This window comes from Pelodiscus sinensis, chromosome 7 (assembly GCF_052426305.1).
Source record: "Pelodiscus sinensis isolate ZL-2025 chromosome 7, ASM5242630v1, whole genome shotgun sequence".
In the NCBI taxonomy this organism is placed as follows: Eukaryota; Metazoa; Chordata; order Testudines; family Trionychidae; genus Pelodiscus; species Pelodiscus sinensis.
Genome location: NC_143058.1, coordinates 10,108,165 through 10,118,647, shown reverse-complemented (window position 1 = coordinate 10,118,647; position 10,483 = coordinate 10,108,165). Strand labels below are relative to the sequence as shown.

General features: G+C 46.5%; 1 protein-coding gene across 4 annotated transcripts in view; it reads right to left on the bottom strand.

Annotated features, from left to right (window-relative positions):
* Positions 1-226: 226 nt before the first annotated feature.
* The window catches only part of SLC15A2 (solute carrier family 15 member 2), a 137,461-nt gene continuing 127,204 nt past the window's right edge, over positions 227-10,483 (bottom strand). For all 4 annotated transcript variants that reach the window (XM_075933107.2, XM_006137688.5, XM_006137687.5 and 1 more), the window contains 4 exons: positions 9,356-9,449; positions 4,670-4,810; positions 1,964-2,068; positions 227-647 (listed from right to left, as the gene is read on the bottom strand). In XM_075933107.2, the coding sequence (XP_075789222.1) occupies positions 471-647; positions 1,964-2,068; positions 4,670-4,810; positions 9,356-9,449 (517 nt within the window). In that variant the 3' untranslated portion in view covers positions 227-470. The remainder of the gene's footprint in view (positions 648-1,963; positions 2,069-4,669; positions 4,811-9,355; positions 9,450-10,483) is intronic.

The window sequence follows — 10,483 nt, the reverse complement described above, 5'->3', positions numbered from 1 at the left end:
CGACCCATGGACTGAGAAACATTGGACTAGACAGACAGCCTGGCTGATGACAGAAACCGCCTAATAATCATTCCACCAAATTGTTCTTCCGTAAATTCCAGCCTGTTCTTCCAAATGCCTGCAGAAATGAGCTGTGTCATTTCAGAATCCAGTGTATGCGCTTCCCTCTGCTGCTAAATATGCATTTAAAATCACAGAAAATAATTTCCTGGCTAGAAAAGGTGGGCAGATTTATAATGACTTTGTATTTATTTGTAAGAGTGTCTTTCTGAGGGGAGCTTTCCCAGGCAATTTTATACACATTTTCAGATCCCGTATTTGAGGAAAGGGGGCTATTTTGCCAAGAAAGATACATTTCAAGTTAGAGGTCAGAATGCAAACCCTCCCTCCCTGTCTCCGCACTCTTGGAACTTTCTTCCTCTTCATGGGTTCCTTTAAAAAAAAAAATCCCGGCCCAACCCACAGTCATGTTATAGCTTTGTTTTCTGAGGAACGAGGCTAAATGCGTTTCCATTACTCGGCATCTCTCCCTTCTCTTCTTTTTCTAGCAGGTCGTCGGGATTCACGCTAACGTAGAAATATCCCATGATGGAGAAAATGATACACACGCCAAAGAGGAGGCCGGCGAACAAGACAAACTCAGCCCACTGGAGAAGAAAAAGAACAGCTACTCTGAGGACCCTGTGCCTAACACAAAGGGCATCACGCTTCATTTTAAAGGGGCTCCGTCAAGGCAGGCTCTAGGCTAGCAGGAGTGCTCCTGATGGATGTCATGAGTGGCTTTCCTTGTAAGACACTTAGAAGCTTGCCTTCCATACACCTTGCTAATTATAAACAGATGGATTATAGATAAAACTAATTGGACTGATCAAATTAGTTTAATTAGAGCTTCTCTTCAGAATCCACCCTTTTCAGTGAAGGGGAACACATGCTTACAGCTTATGGGCTAGGCAAAAATAATTCTGTTCCCACTGTGCTTGAATTTAGGGTTAAAATGTAAGTAGAAATCAACCCAAACCAGAATCTCAGGATGCTGACGGTCTGCATAAACCCATAACCAAATCCAGCCTCAAGCGATCCAAACCAAGAGGGGCCCCTGCCCCTCAAGGACCAATGGGGCTCAGTTTGACCAGTGATGACTCAAGATCATCTTTTGAATTTAAGTCAGTCTAGGATATCTCTCAAACCCAAACACCCTTGTCCCACCTCCTTCCCTGCCCCTTCCCCTAGGCTCTGCCTCATCCCTTCTCTGAGGTCCTGCCCAGATCACTCTGTGGAGATGGGGTAAAGGGGTATGGGGAGATGGACACCTTGACATCAGTGCCCCCTTCTCTGCCTCCTCCACCCTGCACAGCAAGCAGGAGGCTCCCAGGCAAGGGCAGGAGAAACACAGCAGTGGTGGGGAAGGTCAATCGAAGTGCCGGCAGTTGATAGCCTCCCCGCCAAACCCATGAGGATCACCTATCAGAGGCTCCAGGACCAACCAGTTGATCCCAACCAGTTGGCGACCGCTGGGCTAGAGATAGCTGCAGCGTGCTTGGCTCAGGCTGCCAGCAGGCGACTGCAAGCAGCAGAGGCAAAAAACGGGGGTTATCTGACTTCTGGGAGGCTATTGCAGCTCAGACCCTCAGCGACAGGCTATACACAGCGTTTGGCACATGCTCCCTGCGGCCTCTGCTCTGGCCTGCAGCGACACCGCTTGTTCTGAACACCACCTATTACTGAACAATTAATAACAGGGCAGCCTCAGCTCATCTCTAATTTGAACCACCTGCTTTGCGGGGCCACAGAGACACCCCCCCCCCACACACCCGCTCCCACTGCAGCCAGGCTGGGAGTGCTAGGAAAGAAAATAATGTGGTTCTAAATCTCCCCTTGCTTTGCTAGCAGAAAGCCGGCCTGGGGGGTTCTGCCAATGTCCTGACCCCGGTTTGGATGCGGTCAGTAATATTCAAAGCCATACCTGCTCCAGCGGCGCTGCTTGGGCAACAATCAGCACAATGACATTTCCAAAGGCCACCGTGAGCAGCCAGCCTGCCTGGAGCACTGATTTCATGCTGACAGGAGCCTGAAAACAACAACACCAAGGCCTGGTGAGTGGGTTTTCCTTTGTTTTTGTGTTCGTCTGCTTTCCTTCCCTGTTATTTCCCGGGGTGACAGGTGCATGGCTGGGCGGGTGTTCTACAGAAAGGGAGAGAGGACTAAGGTAGGTGGAATTTTCCACTCTACTTGGGCCACTTTCTGCCAGTCCCATGAGTGCAAGGTGGTGTTAAGGGTCTGCACGCTTAGTTGTTCCTGATTCCTCCAAGTAGAGCATATCCCTCATCCAACACAGTGCCCAAGTCCGAGCCCGGGGGCTTTCCAGGACAGAGTGAGTGGGGATAAAGGAGACATGCCTGGGGAAGACCTGCACCCCAGCTAGCCCCACTGCTGAGAGCCTCAGAGATTCAGACATGTTAAGGCCGGAAACGATCAGGCGGGCTGACCCCTGCATAGCCCAGGCATAGACTTCAACCCAGTGAGTTCAACTGCTCTAGCCCAACACCTTGTGGTTGAATTGGAGCATCTCAGATAGAAAGAGACTCTGTCATGACTGAAAGTCTCCCAACGCATGGAGAAGTTCCTATGTCCCATTGTAAATTGTCTCAACTGCTCATTATCTTCATGGATAAAAAGGTGAACTGTATTCCCAGCATGAGCAGATATACAGCACAGGGGGCCAGTTTTCTCACTTCAACTTCCAGATAACTGGACCTTCTTATGTCTTCGTCTGCTAGATTAGCCTTTTTGTAGCAGATACCTACTCTCCAGATAGGCACCGTCAGACCATGCTCAAGCTGCCTTTTGCCTTTGTAACCCACATGCCTACAGATCCATGTAGTGGCACTTAGACCACTTACAGAGACAGACTGAGCCTGCTCTACAGCTTTAGTGCAGAGCCAGCTCATTTGTAGCTCAAGCTACAGAGGCCCATGCACTGAAGTCCCAGGTTCAGTTCTACCTGTCGGCATTATACTGTCTCTCCACTAAGCGTGTCTGAGCTCCATTACTCACGCATTGCAAGGCAAGTTTTCTTGTAACACTTTCCTGAACCCTAATTTTCAACATCCTTTTTAATGTGTGGACTCTAAAACTGGCCCCCTGTGCAGTAGAGAGGCTGTATATCTGCTCATTCCTACTCAATATTCCACTATTTATATATCCCAGGACCACCCACATTTCTCTAGCATGAATCAGATTGAAAACACAGGAAAGAGTTCAAAAGTAAGTGTTTAGAGCTCAAATCTCCCTTCCATTGCACCTATATAGCCCCGATGACTGCAGTGGGCATGCACAGCTGTACATGCAATAGGTCTACATATTGGTAGCAGCAAGGGCTTATGTCACTTCTAACAACTGATCAAACTATCTGCTGGTGTTCATTAGAGTCACTAGAGCAGCAATAGACAACCAAGACTAGTGAGTGGGCCGCATGAGTTCGCTCCTTTGTCTCTGCGGGCTGCAAGATTGAAACCCAGTAGTGGGTTACCTGTGGTTCATACAGCCCATTTGGGTTTCACCTGTGGGTGGCCCCACCCAGCCTCTCTCTGTGCCCTGCCCCCACACCTCTTGCACATGGAGGCACTGGAGCCCCACACTTACTACTCCTCCCCCTCCCTCCCAGCACTTTCGGAGTGCCATGAATCAGCTGATTCACGGCATTCAACCTTTGGGAGGGAGGGGGAGAAGTTGGGGCAGAGCATAAATCAGGTGATTCATGGCACTCCGGAAGTACTGGGAGGGAGGGGGAGGAATAAGTAAGTGTGGGGCTCCAGTGCCCCAGTGTGCGAGAGGGGGCAGAGAGGGGCTGCACAGTCTGCAGGTTGCTCACCACTGCAATAGAGCTTTACCAACTCACACCAGCAGGGAATGGAGCCATTCCTATTACCTTTTGGCTGCTGTCTTTACAAAATATGCACCCCAAAAATGCAAAGAGGAAAATCTTCTTGGGGCAGACTGATGCCATGGCATTCAGATCCTTCTCCTTAAAACACAACTGTCCCAAATTCTGCTTGTTGTTTCAGTCCTTACTTGACAAGGGGTTGGCTTGGTAGAATTTAAAGCAGAATTTGGACCATGTAAGGTAACCAATTCCCCCAAATCTGCCTCACACTCCCGATTTCTTATAACTGCAATCCAGTAATATTTTACTCTCCTAAAACATGCTTCAAAGATCTCAAGGCACTTTCAATGCTTGACTGAATTTAGCTTCACACTCCTTCTCTGAGAGAGGAACACTGCTAGCCCCCTTTTAAACTGAAGCACAGCAATGTTACCTCTAAGGGCATGTCTACACTAGGAAATTATTTCAAAATAACTACATTCATAGTAATAACTCCCGAAATAACTATTTTAAAATAAATGTTATTCCCCGAATAAAGCAGGAGTGCGGTTTTTGAAATAACCAGCCGATTATTTTGAAATAGCGGGCTTGATAGTGTCAGCGTGCCACCTGTTATTTCGAAATAAGGGCGGGCTATTTCGAAATAACTCCCCAGTATAGACCATGGCTAAGTGTCATGCACAAGCTTTTGGTACAAGTCAGTGACAGAGACAAGAATAACTATAAACCGCATGGCCAATACTCATGGATTCTAAACTACAAGCCATCAGACCCCAAGTATAATACCTGAGAATAAGAGAATGCCAGTCCCGTAATAGAGAACATCACTTCCCCGGCAGATATTAACATGTACTGTGGCAGCTGCCAAGCAATGTGGACATTGTTGGCATGGATATCTTCTGTCTTCCATGCTTGAGAACTGGTTGTCTAACGGGGGAAATAGAAAATCACAGTGATTAGCTGTTGAAGTTCATTGGCTGCCATGCACAATTTACCAAAAGTGGAGTTTCCTTTAAAAAGTGAAGCAAAATTCTGCCCATACATTCACTAGGTGGATCTGTATTCTTCCACCCTACTAGCAAAATCCTGGGCAAGTCTGGAACACCGTTCCCTCTAAGCTGCGAGGCAGCAAAGCTTCACAGGTGATTGATCGGCCCCGCACAGTCAGTCAGCTCCATGCATGAAGCTCTGAGCCTCCGACTGCCTGATTAATCACGGGTAGGCTGCTGAGCAGTTTAGAGGGAACACTGGTCTGGAGAGTGAACACTGGTCTGGAGATGATCCACTGCACTAATCCAAGAGAGGATTGTTGTTCTAAACCTCTGCCAGATGGATCCATACAGTTTCTTGTAAAGTCATGTATAATGCTTTTATTTTGTTTCCCTAGATTTCCATCAGATTTGCTCTGATTCGGAGAACGATTTGAGTGGTAGCCAAGAAAACATTGGGCTACACTGACTTACAGTCAGCAGCAAACTCTGCTATTAGGAAGAATATTATGTAGAAAATAAATGTGTGGAAGATGCACTTACTTACCCTAAAGGGCGGCAAATCAAGACAGTGTAGTTTACAAAAGTTACAAGAGAAGTGTAGAAATTCTGTGCATCACTCGCTGGATCCCAAAGAAATGTCACTAACACCTTACAATAACTGGAAGTTGATGAAAGCCAGATGGAGACAGCATCCCTAGTGATGTACATCTTACAGTTCAGCCGCGCTAACAAGCTGTGTGCTAAGTGCAGTTTTATTTATTTATATAGCACCCATCACAGTGGAGCCAAGTGCTGGGCCATTCATAGTAATAATCAGAACTGAGCTGGGCCTGGAGAGAAATGGCCCAATAGGGAGGAGATGGTAAAATGGAGAGGTCAGGAAGTTCAAAGGTGACCTAGTCAGATGGGATGGCCTTGCATGGAGCTTTCAGAGACAGCCGCAGCAGGACTCTAGAGCTCTACACATGGAGTCCCTGTACTGCAAATGCCCTGCTGCATCCCCATCTACGTGGGGACAGAGCAATGCAGATTAATTTGGACAGCCCAGAAAGGACAGAGTGGGAGGGGTACTCAGGTAACTTCTGGAGGGTCTCATATAGCAGGAGAACAACCTTGAGCTTAATCCACTGTCTGACCTGGTGCCGCTGCCAGGTGTTACTCGTTCCCTTACTCTGATAGGTGGCAGCTAACAAGTGGGCCAAATCCCAAAGCCTCCATTTGGTCATTACTCAGGTTAAACTCCCTTTTGAAGAAACTAAGTGAAGATGCCAGAGTTGCCCCAGTTGGTTTGGTCACGACTGGCCTTCTCTCCAGCTGCCTGTGGCACCTCTCAGAACCTATTTAGCTGGAGAGCTGCTGGAAATCTCGGAGCTAGTTCATGATTTTTATACATTGATACAATATCGGCCAATCACTGTGGGGATGAACCAAACGGAAACGAACATTCTTGATTTTCAGTGTCCAAGCTGAAAGAAATGCTAGGGGGGAAAGTAAGCAAAGAGAAAAAACAAGCAAGGGGCTCGGGAAACTGTTGCATTTTTTGTAAAGTAAAAGGGTGGTGTTAATAACGTGGGTCAAAAAATCTGTTTGTTTACAGCACAGGGATTTTTTGTTAGTAATTCCTCAGGGCAGGATCAAGCACTGTCTAGATCAGCGGTGCACAACCTGTGGGGGTTGCAGCTGCTTTCCTGAGGAGTTGCAGAGCTTGAATCTGGCCAGCCACTTTTCCTGGCTTCTCGGCTCAGTGTCTGATGTAGGACACAGGCAGGAGAGCGATCGCGGCCTGACAATTAAAGGGTCCGCTTCCTTTTTCTTTTTTTTTTTTTTGCGCTCCACCAAATCACCAAATTCGGCAGCCCCATGAGGGTCGCAAATGAGAAAAGCTTGCGCACCACTGGTCTAGATCATCCCTGACAGGTATCTGTCCACCTTGTTCGTAAATAAGGAAGTAAACAAAAAAAATAGCCACATTTGACTTCTGTTCTTCAGTGCTGTAGATTTGTGGGAATGCATGGAAACGGTCTGTGTGCAATCCCTTTTACAAAATAAGAATCCCACCATGCACATTTTAAAATTAAAAGTAAATGTAGGGAGGGGCGTTTAAGAGATCCGCGGAGTGCTCAGTTGCCCCCACGTCAAATTGTTAATGTCACCTCCTGTACAAAGGGTTCTCTAAGCAAAACAAACAAATGTAAGGTCCCTTTCTCAGGGGACAATTCCTGTTCTGTTCAGTCCCTCTGGGACTCCTGGCATTGGCCACTGTCAGAAGACAGGACACTGGGATAGATGGATAGTTTGTCTGACTCACTCTGGCCGTTCTTATGTTCTTTCTTCCTTATGAGATGGGACTCCTGGGGAAAGAAAAGGCGGGCACAGGGGGCCTGTCTCTTAGGCAGTCTTTACTGAGTCGGCCCTTTGGTCTTGGGTTTTCTATGGCCCTTAACAAAAGTCTACCTCCAACCCCTACCCTTGGGCACTCTGCTCTACCGCTGGCCCATGCAGTCTCAAGGGCTTCAGTGTCCTTCTTGGCTCATCTCTCTCTGTGGTGAGTAGCCTCTGAATGTTCAGAGCCCCCTTCCTGTGGCACGTTTTCTCTTTTTAAATGCCTTACAGGTGTGCCCCATTAGGGCTAATTAGTTTCCTCTCCACTGGCCAGGGGTGTGTCTGTGCCCCTGCACAGTAAGGGTAGTTTATGTTCAGTATCCTCATCTCAGAAGAACAACATCTACCCTAAAAATAACAGGTTGGGTCCGAACTAGTTGCAAATCAGTGTCACTCCGTCCAAGTCAATGCAACTGCACCCGTTTGCACAGTTGCTTATCTGGCCCAAGATATCACAATGAATCTGTGACTGCTTAGGACTACCCAGATGTTATTCCTCTGCGTAGCACTGACCAAATCCTCATGCCACCAAAGCACAGACCTCTAACACTTGCAAGGAAGGCGAAACTCCATTTGCTGTCTGGACCTATGGTATGTAGCAGAACAGTCCTGATTCCACCCAGCAGAGGGCAGCATTACACATCGGTAGGACTCTGCTGGTTCCATCGTGATTATTGACACTATACGCTTTCACTTAATCAAACTACTGATAACACGCACTGCAGAGATAAGAAAAATATCCCATCACAGAGGATAAGTAAGTGGGCCAAGAGCCAGCCGCTGATTTGCAGAACCGGAGCGAAGTTGTTGAGGTAACTAAAATTGTAAAAGTCATCCGAGCAAAACGATACCATTCAGATGATGCTGTTACTTATTGAGGCAAATGCAGATAGGAGTCACTTGGCATATCAAAGATGAATGCATAACGTATGGAATGCTTGGAGTTCAGAGATCAACTTAAGAGTATATTCTCAAGGACTTAGAGAAGGTGACTCCAGATAGCATCTATGGGTTAGCCACATAATCTTTGTTCATAAAGATAACAGAATATGTCTAATCCCTTTAGGATTCTACGCCCCATTCTAGCAGCGGCGGGTTATTTTGTGGCTGCAGGTTTTTTTCCTGACGTCATTGGGCTTTCCAGACATGGACATATCCTATTAATTATCCAATAGGGAGACTTTATTACCAGGGAGTAACTAACACACTTTACAATCTGAATCACAAAAGAACAGAGCTGAACAGTGTGTCCTGTCAGACCTGGTTTATCTGTATGGCTGTGCACTGGAAAGGCCTAAATGGTAACTAATCTAATCCCATTTATATGCTTAGCCTTTGCCAGCCAGAAATATTTGCCAGTAACAGAAGATCTGAGCAGTGGCAATTGGTCAAAAGAATCTGCATATCTCAGAGGGCATTCAAACCCCTGCCAGGACTGGTTTATTCATGAAACCCTTCTTTTCCATTACTCTTAACCAGCCATGTATAAAGGCTTTCCTTGGTTACAGCCCAGATTTACTGCCTAGACCCCAGCTGAGGACTGGAAGGACAGAGACAGGTTTTTTTCAACCTTACTCATAGTTTTGCACTATCTAAAATCCACAAAACACATTCTAATGGCCTAAAAATTGGTAGGTTAGGTCTAGGGACATGGTAGAATCTTTCAGCCAAGTGATGCAGTCAAGGGGGTTCCGATAGGATAGTATTTTCAGTGACCACAAATAGAAAAGACTAGAACAGCTCTTCCAAAATATGATATTCTCCTAAGCACATGCTGGTCCAGTATTAACTCAGAGCAAACAACATCGTTTGTGAAATAGCAAAGAGCAATTCATGGATCACATGGTTTTCCTGGGAGGATTTCCATCCTATGTGCTAGCCAGACCTTACCCTTTGTAAAGATCTGACAAGATGACAGCTTATGATGGGTACCAAAACATCTTCCTTAAACTCCCATTGAACCTATATGACTTTAAATGGCTGTTCCCCCATTTCTGCCAGGGCAAAGGAATAGTTGCCAATGCAAGAGTAAGAGCGCTGACACAGAGGCGCTGAATGTGGAATGGAAACAGCATGTTGACATCAACTGGTAACTTACTTCATTTATAAGGACGGTGTACGATGCTCCGAAGTCAAGCAGGCCTAGGTCCAGGGAGAATTCCTTAGTTCCAGTTTTGCATCTTACTTTGTAGCTTGATACAAGGAGAAAGTACAGTATTGACCAGTTAGCTTCATATACAGAGCGTACAGAACACAGCCATTAAATATACTCCTAAAATGGACTAGGGGGTTGAATAGCCTGTAGCTGTAGTCATATAAATCTCCTTGGGCAGCTAGACTTTTTCCTGTTGCTTTGAGTTCCCCTCCTTTTAGGACCACTTCATGGATATTGATTAAATTCATCTTATGGTACATTGAATTCCTGGCATTTTTTAATGATTTCTGCTTCCACCCGGCACTGATCTCCTTATTTCCTAGGTTAATTTTTTTCCAAATTAAGTCCCGTTCCTCCAACATTTGTGGACCAGACAGTTCCAAAGGACCCAGTGAGTCTTCAGCTCTCTTAAGAAAATGAGCTCTCCTCCTCCCCTATCTAGTTGCCCATTTGCTTTCAAAAGTACAAGATTTGCGTATTTCAGCAATAACATTCTTGGGCAGGGGCGCTTAGGAGGGGGAAGTTGTGCAAACTTTTTTGAACCTTACAGGTGCCAGAGTGATGGGCACCCCAAAAATATCAGGATATTTAGTTCAGACAGTGTTGCCAGGCCTGAAGTCCAGCAGAGACAGGCTGAAATACCAGCATGGCATCTCCCACCCAGGTTCCAACACTACCTGGTGTAGACCCTGAATGGCTACAGTGCCGTGACCTCAGTGCTGATTATAGCTTGAACCCCACAGAGAATCATGCTTGTTATCGTTGCTCTGGCTGGGGCATGATGCAGGGCTCTCCCGTCTTCCCGTTCCTCTCCCTACAGCTCCCCTACCTCCATCAAATCACACGCTGTTTCCAGACATCTTGCCCATTCGCTCCCCCTACATTGCCCAGATGACACAGAATAAGAATCTGGGGCAAGTGGGAGAAAGTCACACAATGTCTTTTTCACACATTCCAAGGGGTTTGCACAACCCCTCAGCTTCACTTTACCTGCACCTGATAATACCTAAAATAAGATACGGGGTCAAACTGTCATGTCTTCACTCGGGTAATGGAAGTCCTAATTATTTT